Source organism: Peromyscus leucopus, chromosome 3, assembly GCF_004664715.2.
Source record: "Peromyscus leucopus breed LL Stock chromosome 3, UCI_PerLeu_2.1, whole genome shotgun sequence".
In the NCBI taxonomy this organism is placed as follows: domain Eukaryota; kingdom Metazoa; phylum Chordata; class Mammalia; order Rodentia; family Cricetidae; genus Peromyscus; species Peromyscus leucopus.
In genome coordinates, this window is record NC_051065.1 from 156,208,565 (window position 1) to 156,230,710 (window position 22,146).

General features: G+C 44.8%; 1 protein-coding gene across 2 annotated transcripts in view; it reads right to left on the bottom strand.

Annotated features, from left to right (window-relative positions):
- Nucleotides 1-22,146, bottom strand: part of Atg7 (autophagy related 7) — a 224,191-nt gene that overhangs the window by 186,568 nt on the left and 15,477 nt on the right. Inside the window, exons 1-3 of one of the 2 annotated variants that reach the window (XM_037204256.1) lie at nucleotides 16,776-16,799; nucleotides 1,823-1,989; nucleotides 1,224-1,278 (exon numbers count right to left, since the gene is read on the bottom strand). In XM_037204256.1, the coding sequence (XP_037060151.1) occupies nucleotides 1,224-1,278; nucleotides 1,823-1,970 (203 nt within the window). In that variant the 5' untranslated portion in view covers nucleotides 1,971-1,989; nucleotides 16,776-16,799. Of the gene's footprint in view, nucleotides 1-1,223; nucleotides 1,279-1,822; nucleotides 1,990-16,775; nucleotides 16,800-22,146 lie in introns of those variants that run through there. The other variant, XM_037204257.1, reaches the window with a different exon arrangement.

A 22,146-nucleotide genomic window follows, 5' to 3' on the forward strand; every position in this document is an offset into this window, starting at 1 on the left:
TGTGGAGTTGTCTTAATACAACAATCAATATTTGGCGCCCAATATGGGGCATATCCGGGTTTCTATTCTGAGGTCAAAACATTTTTTAAATAAACCGGTTGGTATAGCTCAGGAGTTTTGTCTGTTGCCCAATGTCTCTCTGCATCTGTTGTTCCTTTCTCATCAGCACTGAGAAAATTCAAGGGTAATAAAGCACTATGCAATCTATTTCTAGGAGTCATCATTACCTGTTGCTGTTTATTTAGCATATCCTTTAAAGTTCGATTGGATCTTTCTATGACTGCTTGGCCTGTGGGATTGTGTGGTATACCTTAATATGCTTTATATTGTAATAAGCAAAAAACTGTCTCATTTTATTGGAGACATGTGCTGGAGTATTGTCTGTCTTAATTTGTACAGGTATTCCCATGATGGCCATAACTTCTAATAGGTGTGTAATCACAGAATCAGCCCTTTTAGAACTCATAGGAGTTGCCCACTGAAATCCTGAATAGGTGTCAATGGTATGGTGTACATACTTTAATCTTCCAAATTCTGCAAAATGAAACACATCCATCTGCCAAACTTCATTTCTTTGTATGCCTTTTGGATTGCTCCCTGCAGGTAATGGAGTTTGATTATAGAAGGAACAAGTAGGACATTTTTTTTTTTTTTTTTTTATAATATCCTTAGCTTGTTGCCAAGTGATGGAGAAATCCTTCTTCAAACCTTTGCTATTTACATGGTGTCTCTTACAACCAATAGAATAGATTGATGGTTCAACAGAGAGCACTGGCTGCTCTTGTAAAGGACCCAGGTTTGATTCCCACCACCCACACAGAGGCTCACATCCATCTGTAACTCCAGTTCCAGGGAACCCAATACTCTCGTCTGGCTTTTATGGGCACTGCACACATGTGGTACACAGACATATATGCAGGCAAAACATATATAAAAAATAAAAGAAATAAATCTTTAAAATAAAGAGGTACTAGTAAAAAATCATAAAATATTCTATAATGATGATTTGGAGGGCTGTTATCTGAGCTCCAATCAGCTTAGATGGTACCAGGTACAGGACAGGCTTTGAAAAGAACTAATTTTTTTCCTACTAAACAAATGTAGCAGCCTCAGTAGGAGGCACTGGCTCCGCACCCAGGAGCTTCCTTGACTGCTCAAGGGAACATTCACTCCTTGTCCAAAGTAGGCAGGGTTCTTTGGACTCTGCACAGATTAATACTCACATGTCAAAAGCACTGAACTCCAATGTCAGGCGGGTGGGCAGGCCAGCAGAGTCACCTGTGTGAAACATTATATCTCAGTGACAAGTCAGAGTGGTAGTACCCATGTAAAAACATCGATGGCTAGTCAAGTCCTTTTATTTGAAAATTGAGCCCAGGGGCCCTATCCAAGTCTGCTAACCCATGACATGCAGATAACATGTAAACAGATAACAGTGGATCTTGAGAGAGACTGACAGGGAGGGATTTGTAACCAACATAAAACTATACCCTGAGAATTCCCCACCCCCACCCCTACCCTCTGCGCACACACACCGGAAGCTAGCTGAGCACTGTTTGCTACAACTTGAGTTTCACCACTCCTTTTTTTCTCCCCAGAGGGATTTTTTTTTTTTAAATGACTTAGGGGCAAATGTCAAGAAAGACACAAGAAGCTAAAAAACTGGATGTAAAGGACAAGCATGTCCCTTATCGAGCATTCATGAGGTGCTGGGTTCCATCCCCAGCACTCTAAAAGTAATAGTAACAAGTGCCGAATGAGGGCTGCTGTCTCCACAGAGGAAGGACAAGAACACAGGGATTGGGGTAAGGCAGGCACCTACCATTGTAGTAGTAGCCCTTGATGTCCTTGGGGGTCTCGTCCAGGCGATACTCGTTCAACTTCTTCTGGGTTAGTTCATGCCAGAAGCCAACATCCAGGGCACTATTAAAGGGGGCAAACTGCAGCTTGGACAGTCCAGGGTCCCCCATGGCCACTGTTCTTACCTGTCTACCAAAACAAAAAACCAAAAAATAGAGCTTAAGTAAAGCAAACCATTGGGTTGGAAAAATGGCTGAATGGCTAAGCACACCTGCTACTTTTGCAGGTTTAGTTCCCAGAACCCACAGGGTGCCTTTACACCTACCTGCTGCTCCAGTACCAGGAGACCCAATGCTCTTTTCTCCTTTGGCTTCTGCATGAATGCAGTGCACATAAACTCACTGAGGCTCTCTCTCTCTCTCTCTCTCTCTCTCTCTCTCTCTCTCTCTCTCTCTCTCTCTCTCTCTCTCTCTCACACACACACACACACACACACACACATAAATATAACAAATAAATCTTCTTTTGAAACAACTAGCCAAAGGCAGTTCCAGTGTATAGGCTCCCTTAAGACACGGCTCCTAGAGTGCACAGTCACTCTACCCAGAGTGTAATGTTCACTCACAGACCTCTGGAGCCGGTCCAACTCCTGACAACAGTGCTCTGCACCTTTTACTTATTATTATCATCATCATCATCATTACTAATTTTTTTTTAGACAGAGTCTCTCTACATAGTCCTGGCTGTCTTGGAACTTGCTCTGTAGACCAGGCTGGCCTCGAACTCACAGAGATCTGCCTGTCTCTGCCTCCCGAGTGCTGGGATTAAACGTATGAACCACCGTGCCCATCTCTGCACCCTAGTAGTTCCCTGACCCTCTCCCAGGCGCCCAGCACCCACCACTCTGTCACTTTGAGACTGACACCACAGATCCCTTAGCGAAGAGGACTCATGAATGACTTAAACTTTAGTGGCGGGCTTATTTTACTTAAGATACAACTTGGAAAATATCCTGAAGAATTTGTCAAGTTCAGTCTCTTATAGGAGTAATTCGTATAAGCATCCTTTCTGGCATTAACTTCTTGCATCCTGTGTTAGTGATGAGCGTTCACCCAGGCTCCCTCCCACTTGAGGCAAGCACTGGAACCCTGAACTGCACCCTCGACTCCGCCCGACTCCCTTTCTCATGAGTCAGCTGAGGACTGACTCCTTGGAGACTGTCACAGGCCATGCATCCAAAAGCCAAAGTCCCATCCGTCAGAATGTGGCGATCTGAGCCAGGTGTGGTGGCACAGTCTGTCATCCTAACCCTCGGAAGATGGAGGCAGGGGGATCAAGAGGTCAAGATCATCTTTGGCTACTTAGTGAATTCGAGGCCAATCTGGACTACATAAGACCCTGTTGGAAAGAAGGCAAGGAAGGAAAAGAAAAACAAAAAGAAAAGGCAAGAAAGGAGGGACAGAGGAGGAGGAAGACCAAGCTGGAATTCTGCCTGTCTGAGATCCGTGCTGAGCACTCCAGCTGAGGTGCTTTAATTCCTTTAAAATCTCCAAGTTGTATCTCTTTTTTCCCTCCCCACAGGGTCTGTGCTGGGGCGGAGAGTGTTGCATCCTTAAGTACATCTTGCATTCCACATCACAACATGCATTTTAATGTTTTTATTTCCCCACTCAGGTCATCAAGTGAATGTGGCCCTGAAAGCGACCCTGCATATGCACCAGGACTGTGAAGCACCCATGTGCACACCTGGGCACTATGTATGTGCCCCGGGCCTGTGAACGGCTCATGTAGACTATGTATGTGCACCACACCTATGAGCCATCCACACCATGCACGTGCCCCTCACTTTCGGGTGCTCACATCTGGATGAACACAGCACAGCAGGAAAGCGGCGTGGATTGGCCTCAGTACTGCAGCAGCGTGGAGTCGGTTTCAGCACTGCGGCTGTGTGGATCGGCCTCAGCACTGCAGGCTTGGGAATTTTCCAGTGGCCTGAGTGCACAGCTTCCATTTCCCAGCACATATTTAAAATCCTAATGCTGTCTGAGCCAAAGGAAAAATGAAAATCAACTTAGCAACAATCTTGTTTGCCAAAGAGCTGTTTCTGCCTGGGCCTGGTTGTGTCTATTTAAAGAACAACTTGGGTTCAGAGTCACCCACCTTCAGTTACTGCATGTTTGGCCACCCCCATGGGCTGACTTACCCAATATGGGCCTGGATCATTTGGACTGACTTGGTTATCTCCTGCTTACTCTCCACAGTAGGCAGTACATTGTCTGCCTGGCTTCTGGCTGAAAGCACACTTGTTTCCGAGTATTTGCTCTTAGCTATACAGGCATGCATTCATATTGGTTTTTACACCCCAGAGCCAACAATTCCACTTTTAGACAGCCTCTGCATTTTCTAGAAATAGAAAGAAATGCTATGCATTTCCAGAAATTAATCTTAATTCCTAGAATAGAATGTATTCTATTTTACAAGCTAAAAAATTAATTTTATGACAAGAGCTAAATCTGAAATGTTTTATTTAAAATCTGTTATGAGTTAACTATCTTCTAAAGGTTGACTTTATTATTATTATTATTATTATTATTATTATTATTATTATTATTATTTTGAGACAGCATCTCACCATGTATCCTTGGCTTGCCTAGAACTCACTATGTTATGGTGGTATTTTATTTGTACTGAAATGTGATTTTAATTGTATGTTAATAAATAAAGTTGCCTGGGGGTCAGAGCTATTAGAACCATAGTAAGAGCATGGCGGTGGTGGCGCATGCCTTTAATCCCAGCACTCGGTAGACAGAGCTAGGTAAGTCTCTGTGTGTTCAGGGATACAGCCAGCATTGGAGACATACGCCTTTAAGACCTGGAGGGTGGTACTTACAGGCAGTGATGAGGCAGTCATGTGTTTGGGTTTACAATCAGTGAGAAGGCAGAACAGAAAGACTATATCAAGACAAACACACAGGAAGTAGGTCTCTTTCGCAGAGGTAGGACCACCGCAGGAGGAAGGGTAAGGTTTTAGCTCTGCTCTGACCTCTTGGCTTTCTTCTTTACTATGTAGACCAAGATGACTTCAAACTCTTAAGAGATCCACCTGTCTCTGCTTCCCAAGTGCTGAGATTTTAGGCTTGTACCACCACACTCTATTGAGGTTTATTTTACATGAATATTTGAATAAGGAAAACCTCCCCCGTGTAAGATGCCTGCAATCCCAGCACTGGGGATGCTGAGGTAGGAACACTGTAGGTTAGACGTGAGCCTGGGTTACACAGGGAGCTCCAGGATGCTGGAAAAGATCCTGAGGCCCCACCCCTTTTGGAGAAGCTGCTGGTGACTGGTGGCTGCTGAGAGAGGAAGAATCACTCTCCTTCAGGGAAGTGGCCCTAGTAGGTAGCTTATGCCTCAGTGGGTGGCCATGCAGCACTGATTGGAATCAGGTAGTTACTAATTATGAGAGATGAAATAAGGACAAGAAGCTAGAGGGAGATGACGGGGGCTCTCGGGGAAGCTAGAGGGAGATGGTGGAGGCTCTCAGGGAAGCTAGAGGGAGATGACGGGGGCTCTCGGGGAAGCTAGAGGGAGATGGTGGAGGCTCTCGGGGAAGCTGGAGGGAGATGATGGGGGCTCTCGGGGAAGCTAGAGGGAGATGATGGAGGCTCTCAGGGAAGCTAGAGGGAGATGGTGGAGGCTCTCAGGGAAGCTGGAGGGAGATGATGGGGGCTCTCGGGGAAGCTAGAGGGAGATGATGGGGGCTCTCGGGGAAGCTAGAGGGAGATGGTGGGGGCTCTCGGGGAAGCTAGAGGGAGATGGTGGGGGCTCTCGGGGAAGCTAGAGGGAGATGACGGGGGCTCTCGGGGAAGCTAGAGGGAGATGGTGGAGGCTCTCAGGGAAGCTGGAGGGAGATGATGGGGGCTCTCGGGGAAGCTAGAGGGAGATGATGGGGCTCTCGGGGAAGCTAGAGGGAGATGGTGGGGCTCTCGGGGAAGCTAGAGGGAGATGACGGGGGCTCTTGGGGAAGCTGGAGGGAGATGATGGGGGCTCTCGGGGAAGCTAGAGGGAGATGACGGGGGCTCTTGGGGAAGCTAGAGGGAGATGATGGGGGCTCTCGGGGAAGCTGGAGGGAGATGGTGGGGGCTCTCGGGGAAGCTAGAGGGAGATGATGGGGCTCTCGGGAAGCTAGAGGGAGATGACAGGCTCTCGGGGAAGCTAGAGGGAGATGATGGAGGCTCTCGGGGAAGCTAGAGGGAGATGATGGAGGCTCTCGGGGAAGCTAGAGGGAGATGATGGAGGTTCTCAGGTAGGATCAACAGGCATTGTACACATATATGGAACTTCCAAAAATTATATATATATATATATGTATATATATATTATTTAATTATATATTTATTATATATATTATGAAGAAAAGAAAGAAAATAAAAGAAATGCTTCTGACTCAGAGGATTAATCATTAGTGTTTAAACTAGGTCAGCAAATGTCACAATGAATGTTAAATGGTATTTCCTTAATGACCAAGCAAAATATACATCTATGAGCTTCTTAAATAGCACAAGAATACAACCAGCAGCTTGCAAATGATTAACCACACATTTATAACAACTTGCTTTTTGATAGTATTTATAATTTTCTTTGGTAATGCAAACTGAACTCCTCATTTCCTATAATGTGGTTTATTTAACTCTGTTCCAAATCTGGATTAAGAACTGAACTGAACTCAGTACTTTTTTTTTTGCTTCTTATATCTATAAAATTACTATAAAATGGGCTTTATAGAATTTTTAATTGGGAGAATTTAAATAGAAATAGCTAACACAATAATTTCAGTTTACCAGGACTGAAGATACTATCTATTTAAAAGCCCTTAAGTTCCTTTAGTATTCCACATAGCAAGGATTCTTAAACTTTTTCTGCTTATAACCACTATATATTTGAGACCATTTTACACAACCTGGATACACGGGTGAAATGGTTAACACTGATTACCAGGATAGATAGTATACTTGAGGTGGTATTGTGATCCCCAAAATATTGTGCACCCTAATAAACTTATCTGGGGTCAGAGACAGAACAGCCACAATATTAAACATAGAGGATAGGCAGTGGTAGCACACGCCTTTAATCCTAGCATTCCAGAGGCAGAAATCCATGTGTTCAAGGATACAGCCAAGCATGGTGACTCACACCTTTAATCCCAGAAAGCAAGCCTTTAATCCCAGTGAGTGAGGCAGAAAGGTATATAAGGCGTGAGGACCAGAAACTAGAAGCATTTGGCCTGGTTAAGCATTTGGCTGGTTAAGCTTTCAGGCTTCTAGCAGCAGTTCAGCTGAGACCCATTCTGGATGAGGATTCAGAGGCCTCCAGTCTGAGGAAACAAGACCAGTTGAGGATCCGGCAAGGTTGAGGTAGCTGTGGCTTGTTCTGGTTCTCTGATCTTCCAGTTCACCCCAATACCTGGCTCAGGTTTGATTTTATTAATAAGAACTTTTAAGATTCCTGCTACATATACTCAAACTATGTGGCTAACACTGATTACCAGGATGGACTGCATACTCTAACTGTGTGGTTAACACTGATTACCAGGATGGACTGCATACTCTAACTGTGTGGTTAACACTGATTACCAGGATGGACTGCATACTCAGACTGTGTGGTTAACACTGATTACCAGGATGGACTGCATACCCAGACTGTATAATTAACACTGATTGCCAGGATGGACTGTATACCCAAACTGTGTGGTTAATTGTAGTGGGTAGCCATTCCAGCTTTGGTTTGGAAGTTTCAACCCCCATTGAGGCTTCGGTAACTATCACACCTACAAGGCGGGGTGAAGGGAGGGCCCTGAAGACCCAAGATCGGGACGCGTGGCACTCTCTGTTCCTGGACCCTGGATGGTGGAGGTTGACTGAGCAGAGCTGCAGAGAACACCGCTGGACTGTGATACACCTTCCTCAGACCCTGTGACCTATCTATCCCTTCATTTGTAAGTTGCACCACTAATAAACTTTTTTTTAAAACTATGTGGAGTGGCCTTAATAAGAAGAAATGGAATGGATAGGTATAAGATATTATAGTAGATTATTGTATATACTAGTAAACAAATTTAGTAAAATAGCAGACTTAGATAATGTGCACTGTAATTTGCACTGTTATGGATTCTTATATATTGATACAAATGTAAACTATTTTTATATTCCTGTTTAAGATAATTTGTATATTGATACAAATACAGAACTATATTTGTTATAATGTACATATATTTCTACTCTTATTTGAAATATTTGTATATTGATGCAAATGTAAATTTATGTCTGTCATACTTTATGTATGTTCTACTTCTGTTTAGGATATTCGGTATATTGATATATATTTAAGATTATTGTCATATTGCATATTGCACTATATATTCCTACCTCTGTTATAAATATCTTGCGTATTGTCACAATTTTGAAGTCATCGTTCTTTACCATACATTTGTTTATAGACTGTTTACCTTGTTTACATGAAACCTTAGTCCTTAGGTTATTTCCGTAGATAAGACTTATAGATTTATAGTCACCTATGCTTGTCATCTCTATAGTTACATTAGTTAGGTTATCCAGAATAACAGATACATAGGTCAGATGGACAGGTAATCTTCAAACACTTCATAGACCTAGAGAATATGACATTTAAATAACTTAGAATTCTGTTGACGTGAGACACAATTGCTCCTGGCAGCACCAATTTGATCCCAAGAGAATGTTGGGCTTCTAAGACATTTCCATTTGGAAGTTTGTCTTCTTGGCACTAAATGGCCTACTGGGCAAAGAACTGCCCTTGCCTCGACTGCTGACAGTACAAATGCAATACTGTCCTTTCTGGACAAGCGGGACACAAGGAAAGCGACCACTGTACTCTGCTAAGACAGGGTAAGATGGTCTTTCAGAATTCCTGCTTCTGAAAATGGTCTGTCAGATACTCTAGGCCTGTAGCCAATTTGGATGCACCAACAATGCTGAGAAACATTAGGTGATTGTCCAGGCTGCCAGCTGTCTTGGTCTACTCTTGTAAGATTCCCGAAAGTTGCTTGCATCCATCTATCATTTCTCAGGTACCATTATATTCCTTCTCAGGTCTTTGATGGGATTGAAGACTAACAGTTATAGTTACAACTTAGTGAATATATATATATTCTCTTAGATAGAACATATTAAGTATTAGATTCAGGTTCTTTAGGATAGGACACCTTTTGGAATGATCTTTGTAACATACCATTTACCTATGCTCTAGACTTCTCTGGATTTTAGTATGTGTTTCTTGCTTGATATTGTTTGCATTGATTGTAGTTCCATCTTATCTAGGTCATTATCCCTCATTATTCCTGGACAATATTTGATAACCATTCCTTTGTATATAATCTTGTATTAAGTTAGACCCTTCTTATTTAGACAAAAAGGGGGAGATGTAGTGGGTAGCCATTCCATCTTTGGTTTGGAAGTTCCAACCCCCATTGAGACTTCTGTAACTATCACGCCTACAAGGCAGGGTGAAGGGAGGGCCCTGAAGACCTGAGATCAGGACGCACGGCGTTCTCTGTTCCTGGACCTTGGATGGTGGAGGTTGACTGAGCAGAGCTCCAGAGAACACCGCTGGACTGTGATACACCTTTCTCAGACCCTGCAACCTACCTATCCCTTCATTTGTAAGTTGAGGCTTAGGTAGCCCTACACTTTGTGGACTGGCTCTCATCCCTTTGTACGCCTTCTCACAGTGAGCATCTCGCAGTCCTGGCCTCTCCAACACCCTGTTGTCACCTTCACTGCCTCACCTTGCATGGCCTCGGTGAGCTTTCCTTTTAACTACGTGGAGTGGCCTTATTAATTTCACCAATAGTTAATACTTGTTACCAGGATACACTGCATACTCAGACTGTGAGCCAAACAACCCTGTTCTTCCTTAAGCTGCTTCTATCAGTGTTTTGTTACAGCGATGGGGGAAAGCACCATTACAGAATATTGGTTCCCCAAGTGGAGTCTTTGCTGTGAGAAGCCTGATCGTGTGGTTCCTGGGCCTTTGGAACAGGGTTGAGGAATGAACATCAAGGGTTTGGAACTCTCTCTGGAAGAGCCCAGTAGAGCTTAGTAGACGTTTGGGGGGGGGGGTTGGAAGACCAGAATGCCCAGAGATACATGCACAGTGGAGGCCAAGATCATGAGTTTTCAGTGGGAGGAAGAGCTCTAACTGGGAACTGTGCCATAGATCATTCATGTTGTAGTCTGTCAAAGAATCTGGCTTCATTCTGCCCATGTCCTGAGAACTTAAGTGAAGCTGGAATCAAAAGCAATGGACTAATGACATGATGGCACTCAGGCCATGGTATGGTCACCACTCACTGCTCTTATCCAGATTTTCAGTGGTTGGGGAGAAAAGTATGTTTTCAAATGTGCTGCGTGGTGGAGAGAGGAGGGGGGTTAAATCTGCCCACCAAGTGGGTACAGAGATCAGTTGTACCCATTAAAGATATTAACACCATTCAAGAGAAACCCTGTGTCCTGTACCAAGACAAGAAAAGGAAGCCCAAAGACATACTTCCTGTGGGCTCCCACCTGTGAAAATAGAAACTCACTTGAGAGGGGAATGAGTTCCCTGATCTCAGCAGGACCCTTGGAAGCATTTCCTGAAGACACAGAACAGAGGGGCTGCTGCAACTGTGGCCATGGTGACCAGTCTACATCTTGAGCTCACTGAAGAACCTGAAAGCTGGTTTTACAATCATGAAAGATGTAATAGTTAGGGGGCCCATGGAGGCTTATGCCAAGGTCCTAGAAGCTCACCGAGGCCATGCAAGGTGAGGCAGTGAAGGTGACAACAGGGTGTTGGAGAGGCCAGGACTGCGAGATGCTCACTGTGAGAAGGCGTACAAAGGGATGAGAGCCAGTCCACAAAGTGTAGGGCTACCTAAGCCTTTTGGGACCCAGGTGATTCCATCATGAGCTCCAGACACTGACATGGAGCTGCAGGAGATGGTCTTCAATCCTGCTGGGCTTCAGTCTTGTTTTGGTCTGATCTTTCCCCACTGTGCCTCCATTTCTCCCTTCTGGAACAGAGATGTTGGCTTGGTACCACTGGATATTAGGGACATGCAACTTTTTAAAAAATAGATTCTCACAGTTAAGAGGCTGCCTTGAGTCTCAGAAGAGATTTTAGACTTTGAACTTTTGAAGTGTTAAGGGGTATTAAAGACTATATTTAAAGACTGAGTTGGATGGACTTTGCATTTTGTAGGATGATAGCTATGGGTCTGTGAGGACAACAGGGGGAAGGTTATTGCTTAAAAGTGATATGTTTGCATCTCAGGTCGACAAGAGGTAGACTTGTGATAGTTAACACTGTCTGTCAACAGGATCAAGAGTCATTAGAAGACAAACCTCTGAGCACATCTGTGAAGGTTTCTAGGCTGGGCTTATTTATTGAGATGAGAAGATCCACACTAAATTATTGATGGAATTATTATGGCCACTCCACGTAGTTAAAAGGATATTTATTTAATGGCGTAACTCACAAATTAAGGGATAGGTAGGTCACAGGGTCTGGGGAAGGTGTATTACAGTCCAGCGGTATTCTCTGGAGCTCTGCTCAGTCAACCTCCACCATTCAGGATCCTGGCCCTGAGAGAGCGCTCGCCCATCCAGCTCTCGGGTCTCCAGGCGCCTCCCCTGGCCCCACCTCGTAGGCGTGACAGTTGCCAGAGTCTCAATGGGGGTTGGAACTTCCAGATCCAAGCTGGAATGGCTACCCACTACTCTAAATATGGGCGGCCCCCTCCAGTGGGCTGGGATCCTGGGAAACTGAACTGAGCACCAGCATTCATTTCTCCTTGATTTGTGACTGTGGATACAGTGCTCCCTCAAGCTACAGGTTCCATGATTTCCCTGCCATGATCAACTATACCCTGGAACTATGAGCCAGAATACACCCTTCCTATCTTCCTTCAGTTTTTTCCATCAGGCATTCTAGCTCAGCAATAGGAAAAGTATGTTATACAACAGATAAGTAATAGGCATAGAAATCAAACATTTACTGATAATAAACCATGAAGAAATGTATTTGAAAACAAGTCTTTGGTATACATATAATTTTAGCATTTATGAGATGAGAACAAACTAGAATACTTATTAAGGTTTATTTTTAATAATGTGTATGTGCCTGTGTGGGGGAATACACACCTGAGTACAGGTGCCCATGGAGGCTAGAAGAGGGTGCTGGATCCCTTGGAACTGGAGCTACAGGTGGTTGTGAGTTGTTCAGTGTGGCTGCTGGGAACCTAACTCAAGTCCTCTGCAAGACCAACATGTGTTCTTAACTCTTGAGCCTTCTCTCCAGCCCCTAGGACATTTGTTGGCTTTTTTGTGATGCACCAGTCTGAATCTGTTAGCCCCAAATGAAAACAATACCCATCATGCCTTGCTACCTATGCGTTGGGGCTGATTGCATTTAAACAGAATTCTAATAAAATTTATTTACAATGTAGAATGAAAAAGTAGGCTTTTTTGGTCTTCAAAGTTAGTAAAGTCTTGACTTTTGACCTGTTAAGAAACATTTTCAATGATAACCGAGAGACTTACATAAAACAGGTTTTACTGCACTCCAACGCTAGCCCATTTCGTGCCTGATGTAAAATGCAGCATTTGGTATTCTCTATGCAATTCATAATGAAGACTCTGTCTGGGAAAGTGAAAACGTGCCTTGACTGCGAGATGAGGTATAATTTACAGGAATTATCCAATATGTGGCATTTTAGATAACAAGGAGGCATTTGCTTTAGTTATTACTACAGTCAAAGGTCATTTAGACTGTTCAGTAAACTCATGAAACTGAAGTTGTTAGCAGAGAGATGAGTCTATATATGAAATAAAAAGTGTTTATGTTTGCTAGTAACTCCCAGGCTCTGTGACCACAGTGATTAAGTCAAATAACTGTATTGACTATTTGGAGAAGATTCAGGGGGTGGGAAGATGGCTCAGAGTTCAGATTCGAGCACCCGTGTTACCGGTTTACAACTGCCTATAACTGCAGCTCCAGGGAGACCCAATACCCTTTTTGGCCTCCACAGTCATCTGCATTTATGTGTCACAGACACAGAGAGACAGGACAAACATAAATAAGTAATAAGACATTTAAAAAGACTCCTTTGCTATCACCCAGAGTGGTTTTGCACAATTTTTCTGCCAAGGTTTGTGAGACACTCAGTTTTCCCACCTTTCTGGTTTTCAGAGGCAGAAATAGGGAGCTGTGACAGCAGCGGCTGTCCACCAGAATGCATCTGTGTCTGCCTATCAAGGGCCAAGACTGTGGGCGAAGGAGCTGGGTGCCAGGCAGGGCCACAGAAAAGCCTGGGTCGAAGAGCAGGGCTCCAAGGAGCCTGGACAGGCTGAGTTCTGGTACGATGGGTGGGTAGAGGGGCCAAGGGAAAGGGAGAGAGAGGATTGGCTCCCATAGGAGTGGGAGGAGACCTGCCACCCCAGAGTGGAGGCCTGAGCCAGTGCAGCAGCACAAAGCTGACTGCCTACAAATACCAGCCACAAGAGGCTGGGAAATACAGCTGAAGAATCCTGGATGGAGCTAGCAGCACGTACACAGAGTTCGACACACCCGCAGCAGCAAAGGACTGTGAGTGACAAAGTCAGTTCAGAGGCTGGACATGGATGTAGCTCAGTCAGCAGGGACTTCTTGTCTACCAAGCCTGAGTCCCTGTGCTCCATGCCCACTGCAGACAAATAAAGAGGCTAAGAACTGAGCGGGGCAGAGAAGTGAGAACAGAAAAGAGGCGGTCCTTCCCGGGACACTCAGGAAAGGTGACCAAACATGGTCTCTTTCGGGTTTCAAGGGACAACAGGGCCGAGGTTGTAGTGTGAATATGTACTTGGAAGCGTGAGACCTGGACCTAAACCCTAGCACAGCAAAAACAAACCAGAAAGAGCAAGAGAGAAAGTCCCGTGGGCAGCAGGCATGCCAAGCCAGGGGGAGTGAAGGTGGGGCTGGCAGCAGGACGTGGGTACACACAGGGCAGACATTCCTTTTACTTTTAGTTGTGTGTGTACGTGTGTGTGTGTGTGTGTGTGTGTGTGTGTGTGTGTGTGTTGTGTTTCTGTCCTGGAACTAACCCTTAGCCCAGGCTGGCCTCAAGCTCAGAGATCCTCCTGCCTCTGCCTCCCGAGTACTGGGACAACAGGCAAGTGCCACCACCATCCAGTCAGACGTTTCAGCAGAGGATGATGATGGACAAGGAAACTGAGGTAGGCCCAGAAAAGTGACCTGGAGAAATAAGGGGCCAAGCTACTGCACTAATGGAGGACATGGCTGCCTCTATCAGATCTTGGGTGTTTTCCTTCAAGTACTTTAAAAGCTTCAGGACTTGGATCTGAGTTGAATGAAAAAAATAAGATTTATTATTTTATGTATATGATTGTGTGCCTGAGTGTATGTCTATGCACCATTTGTGTATAGTACCCATGGGGGCCAGAGAAGGGTGCTACATCTCCTGGAACTGGAGTTACAGATGGCTGTGAGGCACAATGTGGGTGCTGGGTATGGAACCTGGGTTCTTTGCAAGAGTAGCCAGTACTCTCAAATACTGAACCATCTCTCCAGCCCTGTGAGTTCATACTTGTATAGTGTTAGACAGAGGGTTTGGGTTTCTGTCTTCTACACGTGAATGCCCAGTTTTCCCAGCAGCATCTGTGGAAGAGACTGTCTTTTCTTTCGATATATGATCTTGGTGCCTTTTTCAGGAATCAATTGGCTACAGCTACATGCATTTATTTCTAGCTTCCTTATTTTATCCCATTGGTCTACATAATTGTCTTTACAACAATACATCATGCTGCTTCTGCTACAACTCTGTACTACAGTATGAGTGTATGAGTGTGTGTGTGTGTGTGTGTGTGTGTGTGTGTGTGTGTGTGTGTGTATGTGTATGTGTATAACATATATTAGAAAGGGTCTCACTGTGTAGCTCTGGCTGGCCTGGAACTCTCTATGTAGACCAGGCTGGCCTTGAACTCACAGAGATCTGCCTGCCTCTGCCTGTTGAGTGCTGAAATTGAAGGCATGTGCCACCATGCCCAGCTTCTATAGTATATTTTGAAATTAGGTACTGTGGTGACCCCAGAATTGCTCTTTTTGCTCAGAATTGTTCTGACTCTATGGTATCTTTTGCATTTCCACATAGACTTGTTGTTTTATTTTCTTTGAGCCCAGTCTGGCCTCGGTCTCTCAGTCTTCCTGTATCTGCCTTCCTAGTGCTGAGATTACAGTCACATTTACTATATCCAGCTTCCTTCATATGTGTTTTAGGATTTTTTTTCTAGTTTCATGAAGACTATCATTGGCATGTTATTGGGGACTGTGTGGCCATTTGAAAACAGTATTAATTATGCTGCCTCATGGACCCTAGAAGTCTCTCTATTGTGAAATGTCAGTTTCTTTATTGTTCTAGTTTTCATGGTAGAGATCCTTCACCTCTTCAGTTGGGTTTATTCCTGGTTTTATTTTGTTTTGAGTAGTGATGGTTGTTGTTTTCTTCCATTTCTGTCTCAGTGAGTTCATTACTGGCACATGGAAAAGCTAGTGATTTTTCAACACTGATTGTAGTCTGCTCCCTTACTGTTTTGTTTATGGGTTCGAAGAGTCTTGGCGCAGTCGTGAGGGTTTTCTAACAACAGACTCCTGTCTTCTGCAGTCAGGGATAATTTGACTTCTCCCTGTTTACACCCCTTTCTTTCTCTTCACAGCTGTTCTGGCTAAAATCCCAAGTATTGAATGAGCCATGAGTACAGACACCCTCATCCTTTCTGTCCTCTGAGGCACTGCGGCCAGTTCCTGCTCCTCAGCCTGACAGATGTCGTGGGTTTGTCCTAATCTGTTTTTTTCACTCTGAGCTACAATAGCTCTGTGTCCGCTTTCTCGGGTTTTCAATCGAGAGGATAGACTGACTTTTCTAAATGCCATTTTCTGCATTCATTGAGATGATGATTCCATTTTGATCCTTGGGAGCTGACATATGGGGCTACATCAAATTAAAGAGCAGCCACACTGAAAGTGGCAGCAAGAGAACGGGAGAACTTTGCAAGCCATGCATCTGACAGAGGCTTCATTATCCAGAGTATGTGACAACTTCAGTCAAAGCAACAAGTTATCCAACCATGGGCAAACAAACTGAACAGACAGTTCTCAACAGACTATGACAGCCAATAAATACATAAAAACATATGTTCAACATCTTTTGCCATTAGGGAAATCCAAATAAAAACATACATTGATATTCTATCTCACCTTAGAATAACTGACCAACAAAAATTAATAATCACCATAACAACAACACATATTGGCAAGGACTTAGGGAAAAGGAACCCAGGGACTTAGGAAAATGAACCTTATACGCTGTTGGTAGAAATAAAAGTAGTTCAGCCATTATGGAAAACAGTACAGGGTACCCTCAAAAAACTAAAATGCTAACTAGCAAGTAATTGAGCTATACTGTTCCTTGGGCATGCACCAAAGGGCTCTAAGACCTTATATACAGGAGACATCAGCATGAGGAGAGGAGTTGCCCGAGTCCCCAAGGCTTGGGCTAGGTCACTTTGCTGCTGGATGCCCAGGGGCAGCTGCTTTCCACAGGCTCAGTATGCTCCGCCCATTTAAAAGTAGGCTTGGTCACCAGGGCCCCAGTGTGCATGGCTGGAACGCTCTCAGCAGGACTTGGGAAACCAAGAAAAAACAGCAGCAGACAGCGGGTGGGCTGAAAGTAACTAATCCCTTCCCTAGAGAACTGGTGAGTTTCACGGATCACAAAGGGCAACGTCATACATCAGGCAAAGGCTCACCCAGGGTCTCACCATACAGCCCAGGTTGTCCACAGACTTTTGATCCTCTTGCCTGAGCCTCAAGAGTGCTGGGATTACAGGTGTACACCATCATACCTGGTTCTCTGCAAGCGTCCGAAAGATAAAGGGGGAGGCTGCAGAGATGGCCCAGTGGTTAAGAGCATGTGTTATTCTTCCAGACGACTGGAGTTGAGTTCCCAGCACCTACATGGCAGCTCACAACTTTCTGTAACTCTAGCTCAAGGATACTGGTGTCTGGAGGGCACTGTATGTACATACAAACAGATAAAAACAATAAAAATAAATCTTTTTTAAAAATTGAGTTGCCTGGGTCCTGTGTGTTCTTCCTACGCAGGGACAAAGAACAAGGTTGGTGGCCAGGAGCCTGTGAGTCTGACCAGTAGCCCGGTGATGCAGGAGGAGGGTCTCTGATGCTACTTTGGAAATGCTGGCGTGGCTGCTGTTTCCCGACCTGAAGTCTCTGTGGTATTCTAAGGAAATCTTCCCACTCTTTGCTGGGAAAACCCCTTCTCATCTCTTAGAGTCCTTTATACAGCTCCCATTAACACCCACAGCTAATGGGATGCAGTGGCTCCTGGTCCCACAGGTAACAGCTTCCATTACAGCTTTGGATGCCTTTTAAAGCATGCACGGGCATGTGTGCGCAGGTGTATGTGTGTGGAGACAGAGAACAAACCCAGCGGTCATCTTCAGAACAACACCCGCCTCCTTGCCCTGGAGCTCATACACTAAACTGGCTGGAGCCCAGGGATCGCCTTGCTTCTGCCGCCCTGGCACCGCGACTACAAATGCTTGCCACTGTGCCAAGCCTTGATTTTTGCGTTATTTTTTAGTAAGAGGAGATGCGGTGTGCAAGCATGTCATGCCATACATGAGGAAGTCAGAGGACAATTTCCAGGAACCTGTTCTTTCCTTCCACCTCGTAGGTCTGTGATTGAATTGAGGTCATCAGGCTTGGTAGCAAGAGCCACCACACGGCTGAGCCACCGTGGTGGCCTATGCCCAGTATTTACACATGGGTGGGTTCCAGGGAGCAAACTCGGGTCCTCACGACCCTTGCTGACTAAATTATCTCCCCTACTGGGAGATACGAAAACTCATGATGGCCAGTGGAAAGTGTTTTCCCTGGATGCTCATTCTGCCAAGCACCAAGCACTACGCTAAACCTTGTACGCACCCTTCCTATGACAACCCAGTATCAGTTACATTGTTTCCTTTACAGACCAGAAAATGAGGCACTGAGAGGTTAAGCGACTTGCCCAGAGTCACACAGTGAGGAGGTGGAAGAAAGGATACATGGCTGCTAGCTTCAGGGCCTCTCCGTCCTCCCTGAGCTGCTGGGCCTTATTGGGACGAACCTCTTCAGAATCTATCCGGTCCACTAGTCCCTGTAAGTTAACCAACACTCAGTGTCTGGATACTCATTTGCACGCTGATTTCCTTCCAACACAGGCAGAGCAAACAGAACGGAAACTGCCAGGGCCGGGGCCATCACCCAGTGTACGAGGAGACTGACCCAGGAGCAGACAGCGGTGCAAATGCACCTCACTGGAATCCTGCAAGAAGTCAGCTGTCGGCGACTTCCTCCTGAGGACCAGGCTCCCCTCTTTTCCCTGTGCTCTCCGATGACCTGCTGAGGGCATTGGAGATGGAATTTTACTGGGGCCCAAGGATCCCAGAGATAAAAGAAAACCACTCTATAGCTTTAGGGGCTGGGAAGGTCACCAGATTGACTACTTAGAAGGCAGGAGAACATTTGTAATATCAGCTACACCTCAGTAAAGCTGTTGGGAGGCTTCTAGAAAAAACAAACAACAACAACAAAAATCCTGAAGGCAATAACCGGTGCGCTGAGAGTGTAAGAGGCACATGCTTCAAACTTTCTCTGACTTCTTTGGCTTTTGAGAAATTCTGAGCAGACTACGAGACCCTATTTACTTTCTAAGAGGATATGGCGGGGCTTCACTGAGTTACAGGAGGATGTAGCAAGGACAGTAACACAGGATCAGGAATGTGCTGTAAGCATTAGGGCAGGCTAGACCTCTGAGGAACCTAACACCATGCCGGTTGCCAAGCTGGAAGGGAAGATTTAGGAAGTGACATGCAGGGGACCTGGAGGAGCAAGGGGACTCGGGTGTGCAGTCAGTCATGCCTGTCTCTGGCTCTCAGTCCTCCTGAAAAGCCAGGTTCTCAGCTCTGGACAGGCAGGAGAGACCTCAGCCTCTTAGGAGCTGAACGGCTCTGCCATTCCCACCTGGCCACCAGGTTCAGATACGGGGCCTGAGGCTGATTGTGGGACAAACCCCAGTCTCCCAGGATGGGACTGTTGTTTCTGGTGAAAGAAGACAGGCTTTGATGAGGGCTTGACAAGTACCACACAAGAATCCCAGCAGCCCAAACTCAGTCAAGAGGAAAGTGAAATAACAGGCGCTTGGGCAACACAAACCCCAGGGCTTCATTTGCCACAGAGCACCGGTGCTAGTTGTAGACTTTTATCCACGGAGCCACATCCAATGACGTACATGTGGGAGCTCAGATGTCACTGAGTGCCCACACTAACCAAGAGAAAGAAGCTGGGGAGGAGGGAAGGGCAAGACACAAGAAGGCAGGAGGTAGGAGGCAGGAAGAGGGGGCAGGAAGTGGAGGACAGGAGTCTAGGGAAAAGAGGCAGGGGGCAGGAGGTGGGAGCTCGGCATGGGGGTGGCGAGGGCAGGAGGAGAGCTGTGGCAGGGAGGCAGGATAGGGAGGAAGTAGAGGGTGGGAGTAGGTAACGGGTGGTGAGCACAAAGCAGAGGGCAAAGGCTGGGGGAATAGTGTTATGGGAACAGGATGAGTTTTGGTCTTTCATTAAGTTATGGACATTTGTCATCCTGTGTGTGTGTGGTTGGTTACAAGTTGTTATTGGATATGATAAAACAAAAGGGGGTTAGATATGATAGGACAAAAAGATAAATTATTGAATCTACTTTCAAACTAAAAAAGCAACTACTAGTTTTAAATAAGTTACATTGGTATGGTTTTTTTTTTTGTACAATGATACAAATTTAAGGTTATTTTTGTTATACTGTATATATGTTTCTACTTCTGTTTAAGATATTTTTGTATATTGTTACAAATTTGAAGTTATTGTCCTTATACTGTACACGTTTCTATTTTTGCTTAATTTATTACCTATACAGCTTGTTTTAACAACTTAGACTTTTCTTGACATGAGCTGTATCTGCTCCTGGCAGCATTGATCTACTTCTAAAGAGGATGATGGGTATCAAAGAAACTCCATATAGAGTTTACTTTCTTTGTGGCATAAGCTAGCCATTAGGGCAAGAAACTGCCCTTGCCTTGACTGTTGACAGTACGCTGCCCAAACCCGACAAGCAGGACACAAAGAAAGGTGACTGCTGAACTTTGCCAAAACAGGGTAGGACAGTCCTTCAAAATTTCCTGCTTCTAAAAAAGGTCTGTCATTTTATAGAATATTTAGAATGTCAGATATTCTAAGCCTATAGGCAAAAGATGGATGCCCCACCATTGCAGAAGAACCTTGGGTGACTGTCCAGGTAGCCAGTTGTCATTTCTCACGTTTTGGGGAAGTTGCTTGCTTGTACTTCCTGTTTACTCAGGTAATACTATTTCCTCCTCAGGTCTTTGATGGGGCTAAAAACTAGACAGTTATAGTTACAGTTCTCCTGAATCTTGGCAAAAGGCATACTAGGTACAAAACTTTAGACTTTTCAGGAGAGGACAGCTAATGGAGTAATCTCTATAAATTTGCCAGTTACTTATGAGTAGACATTGAGATGTATTTCTTACTTGATAGGTGTTCTTGTTGTATGTAGTTTCATTTTTGCTAAGGTTATTACTTTTCCTTTCTTCTGGACAATTCTTGACAATAATTCTTATTGTATACAATTTTACTATGTTAGAGTTAGAACCTTTCCTTCTTAATGAGACAAAAAGGGAGAAATGTTACAGGAATTCTGTCAGCGGTCCACTAGCCAATTCAGAGGAGCATTTTTGTCCAAGAGGTGGGGTTTTCATTGGGGATGAACGTGACTGAGAGAAAGGCTAAGCAGAGAAGTGCATGGCTTCTTTGAGCCAGGAGCAAGTGACTGCAGGTATTAGCGGTGGTCTGTGATTCGGATCAGGTTCCTCTTTTGCTCTTTAATATTTGTGCATGGATTTTGTTTGCTAACAAATGGTAAAGAAATTTTACAATAGGATAGGAGGCAGGAAGGGGCAGGAGGGGAGCAGGAGGCAAAGGGCCAGGGGTTGGGGCAGGCTACCGACAGAGTAACTCTCTGAGTCTTTCTAACTTGGCACGTGTATCTGGAACAGCAAAACAGAAATAAAGAAAATAAGAGCAGTTTTCTTTCTGTCCAAACAAATGGCCATGTGGACAGCTTGGTGATACTCTGAGTCATGGGCGGGGCAGGCTTTGGGGTCAGGATACCCAGCACTGCCATCAGTGCCCCCAGATGACTAAGCAGCACCTCATCACCCTGTGCTTCCGCTGATGGGAGGAAAAAAAACAAAGATTTTGGCAACCATGTCAGATGGAAGAATTCTGTATATTTTGTTTTAAAGGATGGAGATTATCTATGATGACTATTCTTGGTTGTCAACGTGACTACATCTGGAATTAACTAAAACCCAAGCATCTGGGTACATGTGTGAGATGCTTTTCTTAATTAAATCACTGGGATGGGCAGGTCCACTTTTCATCGGGGCCACACCTTCCACTGCAGCCTGTGGAAAGGATATGGAGAAGGAAACTTTGCTCTTTGCCTGCTTGCCCCAACTCTCACTGGCAAGTCCATTCCTTCACGGCATTAGAGTTTATTTCTTTGGGATTCCAGAGTATACTGAAGACTAGCTGAGAATCCAACCACCAGGACTGAACAACTACTGGATTTTTAGGCTCTCCGTTGGTAGACAGCCATTGGACTAGCTGGACCAGAGCCTGAAGCCACTCCAATAAATCTCATTCTACCAGTTCTGTTCCTCTAGAGAACCCTGACTAATACACTATCTAAAGGATATTGTAAAAATCTAAAAAGAAAGAAAGAAAAGAAAACAAATAAAAAACCAAAAACAGACTTTTTTTTAATTTTTGGTTTTTGGAGACAGGGTCTCACTATGTAGCCTTGGCTGTCCTGGAACTCACTTTGTAGACCAGGCTGGCCTTGAATTCACGGAGATCCACCTGTCTCTGCCTCCTGAGTGCTGGGATCAAAGTCGTGTGCCACCATCACCCAGCACAGAAACAGATTTTAAAGACTGAAAATTGCTTAAAACTGAATCTTTAAGATTTTTTTTTAGTTTTTATTTATATGAATGCGAGTCTCTCTCTCTCTCTCTCTCTCTCTCTCTCTCTCTCTCTCTCTCTCTCTCTCTGTGTGTGTGTGTGTGTGTGTGTGTGTGTGTCTTATCATGAGTATACAGGTAC